The sequence below is a fragment of the Odontesthes bonariensis genome, chromosome 12 (genome assembly GCF_027942865.1).
Source record: "Odontesthes bonariensis isolate fOdoBon6 chromosome 12, fOdoBon6.hap1, whole genome shotgun sequence".
Lineage (NCBI taxonomy): Eukaryota > Metazoa > Chordata > Actinopteri > Atheriniformes > Atherinopsidae > Odontesthes > Odontesthes bonariensis.
The window spans coordinates 22300537-22321367 of NC_134517.1; the positions used below are offsets into that span (position 1 = coordinate 22300537).

At 40.1% G+C, this 20831-nt stretch overlaps 1 protein-coding gene across 1 annotated transcript; it reads right to left on the bottom strand.

The window, feature by feature from the left end:
- Positions 1-585: 585 nt before the first annotated feature.
- On the bottom strand, positions 586-17101 carry xirp2b (xin actin binding repeat containing 2b). The gene is made up of 9 exons (XM_075479714.1): positions 16932-17101; positions 14613-14775; positions 13907-14035; positions 13166-13252; positions 12833-12890; positions 12637-12725; positions 2815-12145; positions 2316-2446; positions 586-2092 (listed from the first exon to the last, which is right to left on the bottom strand). The coding sequence occupies exons 2-8, from the start codon at positions 14661-14663 to the stop codon at positions 2355-2357; spliced, it is 9837 nt and encodes a 3278-aa protein (XP_075335829.1). The 5' UTR covers positions 14664-14775; positions 16932-17101; the 3' UTR covers positions 586-2092; positions 2316-2354.
- Positions 17102-20831: the final 3730 nt, after the last annotated feature.

A 20831-nucleotide genomic window follows, 5' to 3' on the forward strand; every position in this document is an offset into this window, starting at 1 on the left:
AATGGCATTAAGACTTGTGTGTATTTCTTTAACCCTTTCATGTCCTGCACCTTCATTTTTCAGTGACGATACTCTTATCTCATCAAAAAACTTGTGTGAGTAAACCTACTTATACAATTTCTGCCACTCAGTTTAGGTATGTAATGCAAGAATGTCCCTGTTGGACAGCAAATGTTGCAAACTTGCTTGCAGCTTAAGCTGCAAAACACGTTATTGTTTACTGAAGTAAATGAGCTGCAGAAAAGAGTGGCACAACGACTGTGGGAGGGAAAAGGAATTGGCAGTTTGAACCAGTCGTTGACATCAAGGGAATTAGTCAGACTATCTTAAGAATGCCACGAATATTTTAGCCAGCATTAGTCAGAAAAGTTTGTTATTTCACACTGCCAGACAGATATGCAAATTCACATTAGTTTGGAACCTCTCTGTTTATTAAGTTTTGGGTATGAAATGATTCTAAAATGACATTTCTTCTTTCATAAATTGTCCTAACAAAATTGGTCACGTGAAAAGGACTAACAGCACCATATTTCACACGAGAACGTACTTGAGTTGTGGTCGGCCTTTAAAAGACAAAGGAAACAATGAAATTCAACATTTTATTGCCTTTAATTATGCAATATAGTAAGTGAACCAGCCTGACAGCATGACATAATCAGAAATGTTCTTGTACAATACAAGGTTTAATGTCAAATCTAAAAAATACAATTTTTCATTGCAAAATATTTGTTGTTCAAAATAGGATACAAATGTCTAAAACAAACATGTTCATTACCAAATTCACTTGTTTATATTATTTACTTTCAGTATAATAAATAAAAAGAATCCAAGATGATTGTAGTAGTCTGCACACCAGGTGCTAAGAAAAGGCAAATGCAAAAATGTAATGTTGAAAGATAATCCTGACAAAACAATACAAAAGTAAAGTCAACAGACTGAGACAGTTTTATTGAACCAGCACGGATAACAAAAAAATGGGGAGACTTTAATAAACCAATTAATTTCAGAATGAAAACAAATCACAGGTACGAATTATATTTAATATTATGCATGGATGCTTTATTTTGGGGTGGTCAAGATTAATGGAACATGTAAAGTTTGAACATTCAGCTGAGTTAAAGGTAAATGACCCGATGACTCGACTGAAAAAGTAGATTAAATCCACCGTTGAGTTTTACCAGCAATTTCTTTGTAATTTTATCCCATAGCCTAGCACAACTTTGTCAGAAAGTTGTTTCCAGTCGTGGGTTAAACCAAGAGCTCACTTGCTTAAAACAGGTTTACAAGAAAAATTCTAAAAGTTACATCAGTGACTGCTCATCATCAGGAAAAACATGAAGATAAACTGCAGCGAATGGGAAATGACACATTGGATAAGCCCATCAGTCCGGGCACACTTCTCCAAGTCTGTAAACACTTTCTACACATTCACATCTTCCTTCCTTACACTTTCTTTAACAACTTGCTTTCCCAAACCATTTACAAGTATATACACAGTTTCTCTTCATACACTTACTTGTCGTGTTTCTCTTGTAAATTACTTAAGTACATAACCTTCAACCAAACACTTCCTCTATTGAACCAACAGAACCATTCTTTTCCAAAGTCTTTTTCCATTCAGCCTTCTGTGCTTTGTCTTTGAATGTATTTGACTAAACTCTGTACATGGGAGATTTTATTTCAAAGGACACTTCTGGGAACAGTCTTTCTGTGTTGGTGTGTGGGAGATGTAGGGGAGTTATCCAGAGGAGGCCACTGTGGTTTAGTTAGCTGAATATCTTCCTCTATTTGAAAGACTTTCTTTGGGGGATCGACCTGTGGGGGCCAAACTACAGATATTTTGTTGCAGTGTTGTTTACTTTCATCAAATGTTTTTGTCATTTCATGTTCACCTCTGTGGGTTTTGTCTACTGAACTTATGCTGCTCACGGAATATCTCCATTCAAGTTTGTCATCTGAGGGGATAGGTGCACCATTTCCAGTGGGAGGTTTCTGCCCAAGTACATCATTGTAGTTCCCTTTGGACTTGAGGAGTTGTTTATAATGGTGTAGGCAGTAAAAATGTCCATGGAGAGAGACATAATTTCCCAGGCTACAAAAAGAAAATAATAAAATAAAATTAATGAACGCCACCTTAATTTATTTCTGCTGTGCTCACAGTGGAAACCGGATTCATCATATCGTTGATTTTGCTGTTCTGGGATGAACTCGCATTAAAAAACTAAAAGAAAAAGTACCAAAACATAAAACACACAACATAAAACATAAGATGTCAGACAAATAGAGAAAAAAGTTTGAATGAATGTCATATTTACCTTAAATTATTTCTGCAGTGCTCACAGCGGAAACAGGATTTATGGTACTTTTTTTTGTCCACTATCAGAGCATCCATCGGATAAGCTCTCCTCCGACATACCGTGCAGAGCTCTGACTTCGGAACTCGAACCTGTTTGTGAGACATAATGAAAATCAGTGTTGTTTTTCTGAGTTAGCTACATTCACTATGGCTCATGCACGGCCCATTTCTATCCATGCATGGTACTCATCAGGTAAAAACTCGCATTGCGTAGTGACATACAAGTACATTAGTGACTGACTTCAAGGTGGCTTTACACACTGGTTTTTTGCAACCTATTGTTTCAACTTTGCAGAATTACCTGCTAGAAAACTGTTAATTAGCAATGCTATGGCACGCTCTCTGTTAGCATGATCATGTCCAGTCAAGCCAGTTTGAAACAATACTTTCGTAATTCCAGAAAAGCCCTTCCTCCATTGTCCATGCCATTAATCTGTTTCATGCCATGCAGTCTTTACCCGTTGAGACGATCTTCATGTGATGTGACACGGCTTGTGATGTTGTCTCCTCACAAACAGTGTATCCAAGATTTTTGAAAACTGCCTCACTCTCTGTCCATGTTTCATGGAAATTCTTCAGCAACTTGTCTGTTGCATCTTCATCATATGTTTCTGTTCGCCTTGCAGCTTTCCTTTTAACTGCATCAGCATAGGAAAAAACAGTCGGCTGGGTTGACGTGCTCTCAGAGCGCTCAGTGACAGAGGTCACCGTTCCAGTGACCTTGTTACCAAATTCATCAACATCTGAGAAATGTTCTGTGATTGATTTGGTTTCAGAGAAGCCTGCTGGTTGTGCTGGAACAGTATCTGCCTCCTTTTTCTGTGGAGGGAGGGGGGTACTCTGCCTCGAGCCTCCCTTTGCATCTTGGGGCCTTTCTCTCTTTGAAGTGTCTGCTGTTGTTTCACTCCGGCTTGACACAAGCTCCTCCCAATCCTCCACCACCCCCTCTTTGACAGAAGAACTTTGCTCATCCAGTTCAAAAACATTTTTAATCGTCTGGATGTCAAAAGTTGGCATTTCCCGTTTGAGGATGTCTGCTGTCTCTTTGTTGCAATCTGTGCTTTCAGAGTCATTGCGAATGCGCCCTACACGTGGGATCAGCTCTTTATTGCTACACAGTTTCTCCTCTGGAGATTCAAATGTGTGTACAAGATCAGACAAGTCTGCCCCGAGAAGCTCTTCACTTTCTTTGTTCTCGTTTTCTGCCTCATACTCCTCCATCTCTGGGCCCAGTCGTTCAGGGATGCTGATGGGCTCCTTGCGCACATAGATCTTATTTGTTTCAGCTTTTTGAGCCTCTTCAAAAAACTCTCTCTTTTCTTTGACAGTAGCAAAAGATGGTTCTGAATCATCTAAAGCTTCCAGAAGATCTGAGTCATTTTGGCCTTGTCGCTCATGGGTCTCAGACCTACTTTGTATATTGTTTTCACTCAATCCATGAGTTCCATCTCCTACTTTTACATCAGCCTGGTGGCCCTCCTCAGATAAACTCTCTTTGGGTGTTTCTCTTCCAGTCAGTGCCCCTGAAGCCTCCACAACCTGGGAATCAATTTTGATTTGTCGATGGAATGATGCAGGCGATTCCACAATCCCTGATTTCTTCTCTGGGATTTGATTGGTGAGGAGTGGGGGTGGGGTGACGCCACGTGAGAGCTTCGCTGTGGCGTCTTTAAGTCGAGCTAAATTTTCTGCTCTGTCAAAAGTAGGAGAAGGTGTGATTCTGGTGAGGCGTGACGTCGGAGTGTCACACCTGCGTGGCGGCGGTGTTGGAGGCGTGGGTGGCCTGTGTAGCAGGGTAGGGGACGGAGTTACTCTCTGGGGTGAGTCAGTTCTTCGTGTGGACTCGATGGTGATAAATATTGGTGAGGGTGAACGCATCCTGAGAGAAGGTGAGGGGGCTCGAAGGTCACCAGATTTCCAGAGAATGACCTCTTCTTTCCTGCTTTCATGTGAAGTACTCAACTGGGTTTGGTTCTCAATCTTGGCAGAACAAACACTGATCTTGGATATCCCTGGTGCCGGGCCAGAAACTGCTTTCTCAGAGACTGGCTCAGATTCATGCTTCTCCATTGTCTCGCCTGCTGGATGTATAATTTTAGACTCTGCAAGTTTTCTTACATCATGAAGAATTTCTTCATTTTTTTGAGCATCACTTTCTGTTGTAGATTCTTTCAGCTCACGTTTCTTTTCCGGAGGCATGAGCATATCTGGCGCTGTACTTAGCAGGCTCTTCACAGTCTGAGAATCTGTTTTATCGGAAATGCCTTGTATCTCAGTGATGTGGGAGATCACTACTTGGACCTCTTGCCTCTGAGAATCCTCTGTTCTCCCTGTTGTGGATTTTACGAGTTCACTTCGTTCTGACTTGCTTGTCACAGTAATTGGGACAACTCTACTCTCTTTTGGTGGTTCATCTGCGCTCTGCTGAATAACCGTCACTTCTCCCTTCTGATTGTCAGTGGTGATAACTTCCGTCTTCACTTTAACATGCTCTTTTACACTTTTGTGACTTTGGGTGAATGTGGTTGTTTCCTGAGCTTGGTGAGTTTTCTTGGTGTTTGTTGTTTCTGTCTTTGATTCTGAGAGAGTATCTTTTCCTTGGCCTGGCTGTATACCCCCTTTCGCCTTTTTGGATTTCTTTTTCTTTTTTGAAGGAGCTGGAGTTTCTGGTTGGTTATCAGTCTTGCTTGCAGGTACACCCATCGTAGCAGCAGGAGCAGGAGGAGGAGACAGAATGACTTTCTTTATCCCCTGCTTCAACTCGACTCCTTCCTTCACCTCCTTTTTCAAAACTTGTGAAACACTCTCACTGGACACTTTCATCTCTGCGTGCCTTTCTTGTTTGTTGTTTTTTTTCCCCTTTTGGTTTTGTTTGCCTATTTTTCCATTCGCGTTGGCTGCTGCCTTCTCTGTTTGCTTTGGCTGATTGGAAACGTTTTCTTGGCTTTTGGCAGAAGAATCATCAGTTTTGTTCTTGTTATCATGATGTGGTGATTTGGACTCCTCGTTTTCGCTTGAGGTGACATTCTCTGTTCCAGAAAGGTTGTAGGATAATTGAATTATCTCCGATTCTGGTTTTGCCTTTTGTGAAGGAGTTGTGTTTTCTTTTGTGTCTTCAGATTTGTTGGAGTCCTTTGTTTTGCAACCTTTGGAGTCTTTCTTTGCTTGTGCAGTCATGTTTTCTGTTTTTGTAACATCCGTAACTGAGGTCTGGCCTTTGTCAGACATGACAGATGAGGCAGACTGTTTGGAAGAAACGGAAACTGTTTTCTGCGTACTGGTATGCATGTGTTGTCTAACAGCTGAAACAGATGAGGTCTTTTGAATTGAGACAACCTTAGAAGTCTCACTGGATACAATATGTTGTTTGGCAGAAGATTTAATTGTAGAATCCACAATTGTTTTCTCATGGTGAGTGCTGGCTTTGCTCTGTGTTGTATTTGAGGGCACGACCTGCTTGGATACATCAGATGATTCATCTCTCTCCGACATGATTCCTGAGCTGCTGTAATTTGAATGCTCTTTCGTGGAAAGCATTTCAAGAGCAGCGCTAACTGAGTCATGTATGAAAGTGGGAGGTGGAGTGCTTGGAGGTGTGCTTTCCTCTCTCATCTTCCGGTACTTTTCTTGTGCTTTTATTAAAGGTGTATGAAATTTACTCATTTTCTCTCTCATGAAGGGAGGAGGAGAGGGTGGAGGAGTGAATTTCACTGGAGCAATGTGAACTTTCTTTAATGGTTGTGGTGACTCTGGTGGTGGAGGAATTTCACATGAAACTGTTTTTGATACAAGCGCAGTTGTTTTGAATTGTTCTTGGCTTATTTCTACACTTTTCTCAGACGTTGCCTTCACCTCTTGTGTTGCTCTGAATTCCACTTTAGGCTCCAGCTTTGGAACTGGGTGTAAAGCAGGAGCTTTCACTTTTTTGACAGTCATCCTCTTTGCTTTTGTTGGTGAAGGAGGAATTACCAGCGCTGGCATATTTTCCAGCTCTTGTTGAGATGGAGGAGGTGGGAGGAAGTCCTGCTCAGCGGTGAGTGGGGGAGGTGGAGGAGGAAGCTGATCAATGTCAGTATCAGCTGAAGGAGGAAGAGGACTTGGAGGAGGAGGAAGGAGGTCATTGTCTGTCAGGGGTGGAGGTGGGGGTGGGAGGGGTAGATCAGGCTCTGGTGTTTCTGGCTTTAACATGTAAACATCAGTTTTTACTTTGGTTTTACCCAGTTTTATCATCCCCTTTGGGTTTGATTTAAGATTACGAAATTCTGTTTTGACTGTTTTGATGCCATGGTTTTGGGTTATAGTATTGTGCTCCACCACAGTAGATTTCTGGGCAGACTTCTCCACAGTACATGTCTTGATTGTAACAGTATCAGCTTCATTAGAGTGCTTCTCATTTGATATCTCAACTTGTTTAGCTGTTTTGATCTTTTGTATGTTCCTATGTGCATCAGTGTTCAGGTTTTTCACAGGAGGGCTCTGCTTGACTTTTACTCTTCTGTATGCTCCATGCCTGACTTTGGGAGTTTCCCGCTGTGCTGTTTCCAGCAGCGACTTAATAGTGCCTTTAACATCACCCTTTATCACTTCTTCTTTGTCCAGCTGGGTTTGCTCCTGTGACTCATATAAAGACTTAATTGACATTTTGACATCACCCTTCATATCACCCTCAAAGCTAGAGCTCCTTTGCATCCTCGGTGAGGGGGGAGGTTCCATTAAAAGTTGAATTGCCCCTCTGACGTCTCCCTGAACATCAATGTCTTGTTGACACTTCCTCTTCTCATTTGAGGCATCTTGAAGACTTTGCTTTGCTGTCTGAATATCACCCCTGACAATTTCTTCCTTTTCAACTTCCCTCATTGTTTGCTTTGCCAATTCCAAAGATTTCAGTGTGGCCTTAACATCTCCAGAAACTAAATCCTCACCAACAGCTTCAGCTCGGGATGTTGCTGATTTCTCAAGCGATCTTAGAGCCCCTTTGATATTTCCCGGTACAATATCTGGTTTCTCCATCTCCTTCTGCCGTCTTTGAGCCTTCTCTAAACACCGCAGTGCTTTGGGGATGTTGCCTTTCACCACTTCCTCTTTCTCCACAATGACTGTCTGATTTACTGATTCTGACAATGAGTTCAAAGTGGCCCTTAAATCCCCCTTAACTATCTCCTCCTTTTGGATCCTTTCCAGTGAAACCGTTGGCTCTGACATGAAAACTTTCACAGTGTTGTGAACATCTCCCGGTATGACATCCTCTACTGTACGCTCAATTTGCATTTGATTATGGCCAAGGATGAGTTTGGTGCCCTTAATGTCACCCCCAATAACCTCCTCTTTTTCTGCTGGGTCAGGTGGAGTTTCATCGGGTCCTACATGGAGCTGTTTAAGATAATCAAGAGCCCCAGTTTCAATGCATGTAGAGTAAAAGTTGACATTTCCTTTTTCGGTTTCATCTATTTTTATCTTCATTGCCTGATCTAGATTGTCTGGGCTGGACAGCCTTTGCAGAGCACTCCTTATGTCCCCTTTTACAATGTCCTCTTTTTCAACATTAACATTCTCATGTTTGTTAAGAAGCGAATATAATGTCATCTGTACATCTCCTTTTTCATCTTCCTGGATGAGAATTCCATGTTTTCCTGATCCGCTCTCATTGAAGAGGTTGTTTATAGCTTCTTGGATGTCACCACGCAGTACTTCCTCCTTTTCAATATTGCTAGCTCTCTCTTGGCTGAATAGCTGTTGCACTGTTGAACTGATATTACCCTTCTCTTCTGAATCTATGACTATCTGCTGCTCTTTTCTTTCCTGTCTATTCACTAGGTTCATCATTATAGTTTGCAAATCTCCTCTGATGACTTCCTCTCGTTGAATCTCTGGAGCCTGCTTATTCATTAGCTGGTATTTTGCCATTCTTACATCGCCAATTTCATCAGTTTCAATGAGTATACCCTTCGACTTCACCATTTTCTGACTGTAAAGTTCCTCAAGTGTTCCCTTGACACTTTTGCCCAATATTTCAGTCTTTTCCATTTTTGCCTCATTAAAGTCGTCAAATGAGGTTGTTTCAAAGAGCCATGTTTTTGTCTTTACATCTGCTTTGGGTATCTCCTCCGGAGCTATGGTTATGTCCCCTTCCTCATCTGCTTCTTTAATGTGGTCAAGAGGATTTTTCTCAAAAAGCCAGACAGAATGTTTAACATCTCCCTGCGCAACCTCCTCCTTTTTAACGGTTTCTATAAGATTTTCAGAGCTCATGCTTCTTATTTTGTCCATGGATTGTGTTTCAAATCTCCACTTTGCAGTCCTGACATCACCCTTTTGTATTTCACTTACATTCACGGTCCTCACAGAGCCCAGTGACAAGCTGTCGGTCTCAAAGCGATGTTTATTCATTGTAACATTGCCCCCTTGAATGTCATCCACAGTTTTTATGAAAGCCTTTTTTTCTTCAGCAATCATATCAAGAGGTTGAGTCTCAAATTTCCACTTGTTAGACGTGACGTCTCCTTTCTGCAAATCCTGTTGTGTGACTGACTTGATGATATAAACCTCATCTGTGTCCTTAATAGCATCAAGAGGCTTGGTTTCAAACAACCACCGGGTTCCAACAACATTTCCTTGTTTTATCTCCTCACTGGTGACAGTGGTGACCTCATGGTAATGGCCCTCTTTGTCCTGAAGGGCATAAAGTGGCTGAGTTTCAAACATCATGGTGTAATTTCTCACATCACCCTTCTCATCTTCATCGCAGACAATTTTTTGCGATTTCATCAGCTCCGTCTCTGAAGAGACCTCCTTGATTTTATCTAAGGAGCAGGTCTCAAAAATGAGACGACCCTTGTTCACATCGCCTCCTTGTACATCGCTCACTGTGCGGCTGTTCATGTATTCCTCTTGGCTGTCGTGTATGGTATCTATGGATTGGTTTTCAAATAGCCATTTGGAGTTCACAACATTTCCTCCTTGTATGTCCTCAGTCTGAACTCTCTTGAGCTTTTGCATCACTTCATCAGATGTAGATGTCATAATATCAGATGTTTGGTTTTCAAAAATATACTTCATCCTTGGGACATCTCCAGATGCAATGTCTATCTCTGTGACACGTTTGTATGAGCCGGTCTCCTCGCCAGTGAGATTCTCCAGTTTTTCTGTCTCAAAGAGAAAACAAGCCGCTCTCACATCTTTTCCTCTAACGTCGTCTTGCTGTACAGTGCTTGTTTTCAGAACTGTTTCTGTCTCATCATGGATAGTATCAAGTGCTTGTGTCTCAAAGAGCCATGTACAGGTTTTGACATCTCCCTTACGCATTTCCTCAGATTCATTTTCACCTTTCACCTCCACTCTTTCACACAAGATATCCATTGGTTTTGTTTCAAATAGCCACTTGCAGGTTTTCACATCCCCCTTCACCACATCAAGACTTGTACTTGTTTCTACAGTTTCTTCATCCTCGATATTGCTGAAGTACTTGATAGCATCAAGAGGCTGTGTTTCAAACAACCACTTTGCAGTTTTAACATCGCCAGACTCAATTTCTTGTTTGGATATGCCCTTGATAATTTGGTATTCTTCAATGCTTTGATCAAACTGATCGATTGGCCGCGTTTCAAACATCCATTTGCATGTGGTTACGTCACCTTTCACTACCTCCTCACGGCGGACTGTTTTTACCTCATGGAAGTGCCCTGAGCTGTCTTGCATGGCATACAACGCAGAGGACTCAAACAGGTTCTTATTTGATATCACAGAGCCTGACGTTACACCCTCTATGTGAATCTTTTGAGATTCATCTATCCTGTTTAAATCTGTGCTCTCAAAGATCTGCTTGTAGTTTGACACATCCACTTTATCAATTTCCTCCAGGTCAATTGTTCGTATAACTTCTTTCTTTTCCTCTCTGATTTGCTCCAGAGGTTGGCTTTCAAATCGCCATTTCTGATGTCTCACATCACCCATCTCATCATTAAGTGCTATCGTTTTTTTCAATTTGCCCACCTCTGCCAACTCCTTCAGCTCATCACTTGGATTCATTTCAAAATAATGCTTGGCTGATCTCACATTACCTGCGATAATTTCCTCTTTTGTCAAGGGCCGGGCATTTGAATCATCCTTTAAAGTTTCCATTGGCTGCGTTTCAAACACCCAGCAGTTCTTGCGAACGTCTGCCCTGCAGCTTGTGCCATCCTCTTGTGTGAGGTCCTCCTCAACATTCACAGTACGGGTAACTTCTTTCTTGTCCTCTCTTATGTGCTCCAGAGGTTGACTCTCAAAGCGCCACTTCTGGTGTCTCACATCACCTTTTATTTCTTCATCGACTGTTGGCATTTTAAGTTTTCCAACCTCAGGGCAATTCTTCCTAGCTGTTTGAGGGCTGCTTTCAAAAAAGTTTCTTGCAGATCTAACATTGCCCCCAATAATGTCTTCAATAGACTGAGGTTTGGCATTGGAGTCATCCTTTAGAGAATCCATTGGCTGTGTTTCAAAGACTAAGCAGTGCTTGCGCACATCGGCACCGATTATCTCACTCTTCTCCATTTGTGAACTTTCCCACTCATTGAGAGAATCCAATGTCTTTATCTCAAACAACCACCTGCCCCAGTTTCCTTTACTGCTATCCTCCATGGACAGGCTACATACAAGATTCAAAGGAGCAGGTTCTCTGTTTGTCATATCCAGAGGTTGGGTATCAAAAAGCCACCGTGAAGCAATAGAGTTTTCCAATTCAGTTTCAATTTTGCGAACAGACGTGATCTCCAGCATCTGGCTTGATTGTCCCATGATGATGCATTTGAACTGAGTGTCAAAAGTACTTGTTACAGTTTTCACTTCTCCATTAATTTCCTCTAACACTGACCGTAGGCTCAGCAGATGGCTCTCGTCAATAGTCTCAGTGTGGCCGAGGCTTTCCATGAACCTATTGTCAATCATGTAAATGGTAGCATTTCCATCCTCCTCAGTAAACACAATCTCTTTTGTTAATTCCTCCTCCTTATGCATTTTGTTTAGAGAGTCCATGGTTTGGGTTTCAAACAACCAAGCTGCAGCACGAACATCACCCTTGTCAAATTTATTGAATTTGTTTTTGTATTCTGTTGAATTGGTGCTCAGTGAGCCCACCTCATCTATCGGCTTTGTCTCAAACATCCACGCTGTACGTCTTACATCTTTTCCAAATATCATTTCCTGTTGACTTATTTTATTGTTGTCTTCATCCTCATCAGGAGTTTCATCTTTAATGGTGTCCAATGGTTTATTTTCAAACATCCAGCGCATTGCTTGCACCTCCCCGGGGAGAATCTCCTCCCATTCCCCATATTCCTCTTCATTGATATCATCGGGACTGCTGCTATCCTCCTCATACGTGTACGCTTGGCTCTCAATCTGGTTGTTCTCACTTTCGTTGCATTCACTGTAGAACTCTTTCTCAATATTCTTACGAACTTCAGGATGAATGTGCTTGTAAAGACGTTTGAGCTCAGACATACCCCTTTGCTTGAAAAAGGCCTCTTTGTTGGGTGGGTGTTTGGACAGGTTTACTGGCTCTTGAGGCTCATGTGAGTAATGGTCCTCTTGAATATTTTCATCGTCTGATGGCATTTGTAGTAAGTCTGGTGGAGGGGGTGGAAGATAGTCAGAATCATCAATTGGTGGGGGTGGAAACTCCTCATCAACCATCACTGTGGCGATTGTGCCGTGTGTTGCTTCAATAGCGGATGCTTCATACATCTCACTCGTCACTGTGTTGTTTTGAGTCACATTTGAGGACCACTTAGATCGATTGATGTCACGTCCAATCTTTGTAAGGAACAAAAATGATATTTGTGGGTAAATAAATTCTAAGTATATATACAAATCCAAGTATTAATCCATCACATTAAACATTGTGTAATGTGCAAGCTACGTTAGACTTTGTTGTAACACCTTCTGACAAAGTGTAAAAATTTGATTAAACATGAACAATCAACACAGCAGAATAGCAGTCCACCCGAGAGTGAAACAGGAATCAAAAGGGAAAAAAATTATCCTATGCAGAACTTGAACCTCAGCCTCCCTGGTGAAAGTCCAGTGTTTTCACATTTCATTTTGCCTCCATGCAAGGACTTCTTTGTCTATTTCTGAAAATGTTCATACATTTATCTCTCGAAATATTTCAACACAGAATCGATTGTCTTATTGAAATAAAAAAGGGAAACAGTGATGTTTTTGTCCAAACTTTTCTTGTTTGTTGCAGAAGACTATCGAACCAAATACACAACACTCAGCTGAATTGAACTGGTAATTATTACCTTAATGGGCTTGTGTGAAGCAGCCTCCTCTATTGTTCTTTCAAAGCGATCCCTCAACTCTTTTGTAGTATACCTGGGAAACTCTTCCTCTAAAAGTCAGTACAGCCAAAACAACAAAAACAGGGTTTAAATCATAACTGCAGTGACAGTTCATAGTAATGGCATACAATGAGATTATTTCTTAAAAACATCTCACCTGTTTCGTTTTGATGGTTTTCATAGCTGGATTTAAGATTGCTGTCACTGCACGACACCTGAGTGAGTTTCAAATGGAAAATGGTACAATGAAATTGGTGTAAAAAAAATAGCACAGAGACACACAGAATTGTAACAAGTCAGCAATGTCCCTGAAGTGCAACACATACATTTTTTTCAACATCTTGAATATTTTAAACTCAACTCGAACATCAAAAGAGTACTAAACAATCACCAATTTTGATAATCTAAATGATTAGTTTTAACTCAGCATGTTTATCTGACTAGCAAGCACATTGCAAGAAGATGGTGATTAGGAAAATGTTATGCGTACCATAGTTTCTTGGAAATTTAGCTGCTGACTGCCTGGGATGACCTGTCTGCTGCTGCTTGACACTGTCACTTCTGAGTTTGACATTTCCTGTCAGAGTGAAGGAGTTGGTTGTCAAACATGGTAAAAACTGTACTGTTCATGCCACACATGTACACATATACACCAAAGTGTCAGTTCACTACATTATCTCCACTCCTTGTCAGTGGCACACAAATGATTTCACTTCAGTTTCCTCTGGATGTCAGTGCTTAACGGTAGACAAATGCACACCGTGCAGGGGAGATGCAGGACCAGACTGCTGACTGCATTTTGAAATGAATAATCACAGGCAACAAGACTGAGCTGTTTACTCATGCTGTGCCTTTGCAAAATAACAAATGAGAAATTCCTTTCCATCGCTTTGTTAAGCTTCTATCTAGCAAAAGGAACATCAGTCTAAGTAAAAAATGCACTTGATGTTTTTATGGAAGCTGTTAGAAATGTCAAGCAAGGCCATCAACTTAAATGCACACTCTGGAACAGTTGCAACAAGAGGTACAAAGATCCTCACTGTCGACATTCAGCCTAAATTATGTAGTACTACTTTCAAAGGTCCGCATGCATATGCTTACTGAAAGCTAAATGTAAGAGTGCAACAGAAACAAGCTCGGGCATGACAAATGTTACCATGATTTGAACCCTTTTATCCCTTTAGAGCACTGTGCATCAACCTAATGAAGCTGAAAGCTGTGATCAATGTACCTGCACAGATCTGTGTTGGAAATGAAACTGGGTAACATTGTGGGATGTTGCAGTTTCCTGGGTTTCAAATTGTTTCCTCACACTTGCAAGTCCCCCAGGCAGGGAACAGACCTCTGACTCCTCCATAACCTAATGAAGCAGGAAACATCATTAACTGCCTCCACTTCTATGTGACCTGGAATCACATGCACATGGCTGCTTAATAGGACTGTTCTGTCTGGCATTGGTGCAGCGCAGGCTGCAGTAAAGAGAGGTGCAGCTCATGCAGTTTTTTTCTTATGTTCAAAGCTACACACAATTGTGTTTGCATAATGTTTTCAGTATTACATAACTATTGTTGAAAACTTTTCCTAAGTAAAGCAAGCGGTTATTTCAATTTAATCAGCTTTTATAGACAAATCTCATATATCCCCTTTATTCATACTGTGCTTTAATGGAACTACTGACCCCCTGTCACAGATGCAACACTGTCAGCACGTCTGCTAGTAGTGCATAACAACACCAGCAATAATGGTGACAATGCCTGCTTAGCGCAGTGCTTCTATTGCACTGCTATAAACTCCTGTACAACAAGAAAGCAAACTGATCAATGCAATTACGAATAGAAAGTTTATTTTTTAATGTAGACAGCTCTTCATGTTCTATACTGTGGCTACTTGCTGTATTTGAGACTACAATGCACACGTCCATGCACAAGCTAAAGTACCCCGCTGGAGATGGTGTTGTCTGCCCGCTTGGAGACAGCTGCCTGGTACATGGCCTCACAGTTAGCCAGTGGGATGACCTCTGAGTCTGCAGAGTGAATCCTGATTCCTCTGGTTTAAATCTTTCAGGATGTCCGGCCCTGGTTAAACCTGCACTGCCAGCAGCTAAGGCACAAAAAGCCAACTGTTTGAGAAATGCTTATTACGTGTTTTATTTGGTGTCATTCAATACCTAAGAACTCACACACAGTACACATGGCTTTAAATGTATTTAAGGGTGTCAGAGCTTTATAGTGGATTTTGAATACAAATGCATAAATATAAGGTTGGTTTAACTTTTGTGGCAAATCTAAAATAAAGATTATTATCCACATGCGTCACTAAAAGCACAGAACAGTCTTCAGCTTGTGATTCGAGGAGACAGCAAAATATGAGTACAGTGCTGCTTACAAAGTGCAGCTGCGGTGCAGGTGGTGCTTATCTAATGAGTCCCCTCTGGGACATGAAATCAATTATACACCTGTGCCATGGCATTCAGTTACTCAAAGAATGTGCACGATTCATTAAAAAGCTGGTAAACAATCATCCAATGTCAAAGTCATTATCATGATCTGAAGTGATTTCAGATACATCACTCCTTAGTAGAAACATTTAGAGCCAGTCTGAAGTGAAGTGAATGTATCACCTTTTATATTCCCTCCTTTTTCCAGTTATCTTCTTGGATAACCTCGGGTGCTTGGTGACCCTGTGAAACTATAACCTGCACTTTTTAAGAGGTTCTCGATTTACATAAGCTGTTTTGCCATCACTCATTACAATCCTTGCTTCCAAATCATACTTACAAAACAGGAGCGTATCACACGGTTTATGTAATCGCCCGAGAAGTTGTATAATCTTTTATCATTTTCTTTTCCCTTTAGGAATGATTCACATCAGGAACTTAATCAGCCAGTTTTTTAGTAAGTAGTATTGAAATGTGCTCATGAAAAAAATACTATTTATTTCAAACTGCTAACACCCACAGACTCTGTCAGCTGCTCACACATTTTTCTGTCTATAAATGCAAGGTATTTACACCTCAGAACTTGTTAATATAAAATGTACTGATGTGTTCAAGGGAGTTAAATATGCATTCAGACTGTTGTTATGTCTGAAATATGTCCACACATTTCTTGGAACCAACATCATAAAGAAAATAATTAGCTTCCCTCTGATTTAGAGCCCATGAATACCACTTAAAGCCAACTCATTGGGAGGACAGTAAGATCAAAACTGTCACAATTTTCTGACAAAAGGAAGGCTTTTAAATCGATAAACTGACTTTTGGGTTCATGACACTCCTGATACTCATTGAGGCTGCTTTCTAAATAATATGACAAAATGACATTTCAAAATAGTGTAATTGTGGCTTGGTTATCTGTTTTTCTACTGCATTTTATTTTATTTTTCACACTGGCTCATTTTGATTTGGAGAGCCACAGTTTCAACTTGGCGGAAAGACGCAGGGGCAAGCGTTACACATTAATCTTTTTCAGTTATCTCACATCTCCACTTTAGAAGAGAGACTTGCACTGTAGCTTTTTTCAGTTGACGTATCAAAGGCAAAAGCTTATTAGACTCTAAAGACTGTGGTAGGAACTAAACATTTCTGTCAAATCTGTCAACAGGCTCAGGCTATCATATGACATTTTAAGTTAGGGCAGGAGCTCAGATAACAAGAAAGTGAAGTAATCTTGGCGCCATGTACTTACAAAAATAAATCAAGCCTATTTTAAACTTAACCATGATGGGTCGTGTTTCTCTGTGAAATATGGAGGAAAGCAGTGAGGTCAAGGTTTTCCTTTGCAAAAGCATCTAGAAAACTTGCACTGATGACCTTGGACTTGAGGCTGTATTTCCAATTGCTCTTCAGAATTCTTTATCTCATGACCTGCTGCCAATGAGATAGAGTCGTCTTGACAGCAAGAGGAACCAACCTTCATACAAACAACTTGATACTGCATCTCTTTGGAATTAGTTAACATAATAAATGTTGTCTCTCCTTCAACTAAAAATTCAAGGAAAGCATTTTAGTCACAGGTTGATTTATATTTTTCATCCAATGTTCTTAATTTTCAGTCAAAGTTTGCTCAGCACAAGGAAATATATCATTGACTATAATCAAGAATTCATGATTAGTTTTTCATGCTCCTCTCTTCTCTTTGTATCCATGATTATTGTCATAAAAAATATAATTTAAAAGCCAATATCATTTACTTATTTTACACATTTTTGTTCATCTTACAGACAAAAGCACCTAGCTGAGAATGTTCATTACCTACCAGGGAAAGATGATGTTGAATTATAAAAATATGAGCTCAGCAAGTAGAATCCCACAAGAAGGCCACTGCACCCCCGACCTGCAGGGTCTGTCCAAGCAAAAGCAAATCCCAGTCAGTGATGGAGACCAGCTCCAGTACTATGTGTTCAACTCTGTCCGACAAGCACACAGTGACAGCTGATTTTATTTTAGTCCCTCCGCCCCCTTGCAAAAGATGGTCCTGGGGTGTTTTTTTTTTTAGAGTGAGGCCTCCAATGTCAAGTCCCCAGAAAATCTATTCAGAAATACTTGCTGTGACTCCTCTTTAGACACTTGTATACGAATAAATCAGGTCACACTGGTTTCATCATCACACCTTCCATCAGGGTGCACTGCATACTCCAACAGCTGTTACCGCCTGTCATGTTATGCCAAACTATGCACGTACAAATCCACAACAAATACACTGAGAATCCCTCATTATTCACTGCTCCTGGTCATCTCAAATCAAAGCAGTGTAAACTGGAAGTCAAGTAGGTGCAAATTCAAGAGACGGTAAATGGTGGTGAAATGTGTTGGCCTTTGCTTTGCAGCTGTCTGAATTGGGGTATGTGATGTAATGCTATGTGATGAGGAGATCAGGGTTAAGGGGGCTGTAAATACAAGAGACACCTCTAAGTGTGGAGGAGCTAGCCATCTCGTCTTGTTTAGACAAGCTGCAGACGGTGGCGCCAGCCGGACTCTGGTATCTCATATGGAAGGTGGGCCAGTGTTTGGAGGACCAGACATATATGCCAGGCATCAAAACATCCCTGCTCCTCCTTAGCATTAGTTACTCATATCTGCATTTCTAAACACCACCTGTTTGAGGAAATCTTTGAGACTTGATTTTCTTGTGTTTTCATGTTATACAAATTCATTTTAACTTAATTTTCTCTTACTTTTAATTTTCTTGACTGTTTGGCATATGTTGTCTGGTTTTGAAAGTGTAATATAAATAAAGCTATTATTATTTGGTTGTTTTTCTTTTCTTTTTTTTTTTTTTAAGCAAGGCAATGTAAAACATTTTTGATGAACCTAAAACGATCCCAAATTGTTTGCATAGGTTGTGGTTCACTGTAGGTTGTATGTATTTTACTTCCAAAACATTTTTCTGCCAAATCTTAGAGAGAGGAAAGAAGGACTTTTATAGAATCACAAATTTGTTTCAATTTCTCATGTTTTTTTCATGAAAAATGTAGTCAGTTTGAAGCCTGTCCTCAGTGATCCAAAGAAAATTTAAATTATGCAGTCAGGGTGAAAGGAGTAAAAAAATATTAAGCTCCCATTTATACATAAATACACAAAAGGACAGCTTCCCAGCAATGGGAATAGGAGATGATCTCTGCAGAATCTCAAAAAGGTTGTTATTACAGTATGTGGACTATAATTTATAATCCTGCAGCCAGGAGTGAAGCTTGCCTTTTGGCTAAACACGATGTATAGGTGTACAGTTGTTTTAAAAGCCTCGAGTCAGCTCTCATTGCTTTATAGTTTTCTCTCAAGGAATGAGACTTTCTTGGAATCTTTTAAAATGGCCTCAAGCAATATTTTCCAGATTTTCCAAAGGTCTTTTAAGTTTTTCTTTGAAAATTGGCTGCTTTTTTACTCTTTTTCAGTCCAATCCTTGTGCCTTACCATTTCAGAGGAATGTCTTTTAGTTTGGCAAGCCATTCCATACAGACCTATGAATTCTTCAAGCATAAAAAGGCAGCTAATTCAAGGTTCAACCACTGTTGTGTCCACACACAACATAGAAACTTAACAAAGAACCAGTTTTAATTAGGCACTTTGCTACTGGCAGCCTGTCTGAAAGACACATTATTTGTTCTCATTCTTTTAGTTGCATTTACAAAAAGAAGTGGAAGGCTTGATGAAATATCTAAAGCAGATTAAAAATATCTAAAAGTGATATTTTATTAGATTATATGAGAAAACTAGAAAAAAATCCAACATATAACACAGGACCTGAGAGATACATCCAGACTTTCAGTTGATCCATCCACTGTTCACTGAAGCCTCATCAGAAATAATCTCCATGGAAGGGTGGCTGTCAGAAAGCCTTTCTTAAAGAAGGAAAACAGAGACAAAAGGCTGAGGTATGCCAAATGACACAAGAACTGGACTGAAAATCAGGGGCAACAGGTCTTATAGAGGGATGAATCCTCCCCAGAGCCTTGACTTAAAAAATTAAAGCAGTGCGGGATCATCTTGACAGAGAACGGAACAAAAGGCAACCAACATCCAAAGATTGAGAATGTCCTTGAAGAAGCCTGAAGAACTATTCCTGAAGACTCCTTAATGAAATCAAAAGAAAGCTCGTCAAAAAGGGTTCAGGTTGTCTTGAAGAATAAAGGTTGTCACCGAGTATTGATATTCAAGCTATTAAAATGATTTATTTTTGCTTTATATACTGTTTTTCCATTTTGGTAGTTTGTATCTGATAGACGAACCTCTATACAGATAATCTTTTGACACATCTTGTAGTTACGATAGACACCAGTATTTGCTAGTTTTTCATAGAGTTGACTTTATTTGTTTATCCTCCACACCAATAGTAAGGATAGGCATGAGTGTATCTCACGAACATTACAATGGAAAATCAGTAAATGACGAATCTGAGGTATCAGCAAAACTTGACCAACCAGTTGGGTGCGCAGTTCACCACCTGTGACAAGCGTGGGATTGAACAGCATGTGGTTGGAATATATGCAGAGCATTTTCTTAAAAATGTCACAAATTCGTTCGAATATTTCATTCACTAAAGCTTAATATTATGTCATATTAATTTTATTGCAGTCTTAGTCACATATTCTAATAACAGCATAATTAGTAATATAACTTTCTGTTTTGATATAGTGTATCCAAACATTGTTCAGATGTCTCTGTCTTTAACTGAAGAAACATCCCTTTTGAATTGATGAGCCGCAAAAATTTTGGCGAGGCAACTCTCCCAACCAATATGTCACATCTTCAGTAGAGGTTAGTTGCTCTGATGTACCTTTTTAGAGCTTCAAAAAGAAACTATTGTCGTCGTACATTTACACAAACATGGAAAAGCAGACTTCACTGGCTCAAATTGTGAGCAAGCTGGAATCATTCAAGAGCAGAACAAATTACTTGGGGGGTGGGGTCATTTTTAATCAAATAGTAAATTGTTTTAGCATCAATGCTTGACTTATAATGAAGAGCACTCTTCCAGAACTGTAAGAGCGTAGGTGCTCAATCAGTGTGGCAAACAAATCCTCATTATTCAGTTTGTTGATGCAGTTTTGCTTCACCGCTTTTTGTATTCATAAAAATTAACATTTTATCATAAAGTTCCTGCAATCAGGTTATTGTATTTAAAACATTTGTTTATTTATTCATCTATTTCTTCATACATTTTTTATTCATTTAGTCACTAACAAAAATAAATAAAATAGATAAATACATAATTGCACATATTTGGATTACCCATTGGGGTCCTGAGTCCAACCTCTGGCAGCATGTTTTAGCTGGGTTTCACTTTTGTCAGTCTACACAGAAGGTAGACAAAGGTAAAAAAAACAAAAACAAACAAACCAACGCACAATTTACTTAAATCCCTCACTAATAACAGAATATAGGAAAAGATGTTAGGAAAGATGCTACTGTATGTTGAATTAATGTGTCTGCCCTATGAAATCCAGCCAAACATTGAATTGCCTAAATGTAAGATTGAAATTCAATTCGTTAACCTCACTTTGTCAACTGAATCAAATTGACCACAAGATGCCCATCAGGGGCTCTTTTCGCAGACTGTCCCACCCCATTGAAATTTTCTCAAGCTGTTTTAAAAACAAATGCCTAACTGATTACGTTGCCGTGTGAGTAGTGGAGACTGACAGCACACAGACAGCCA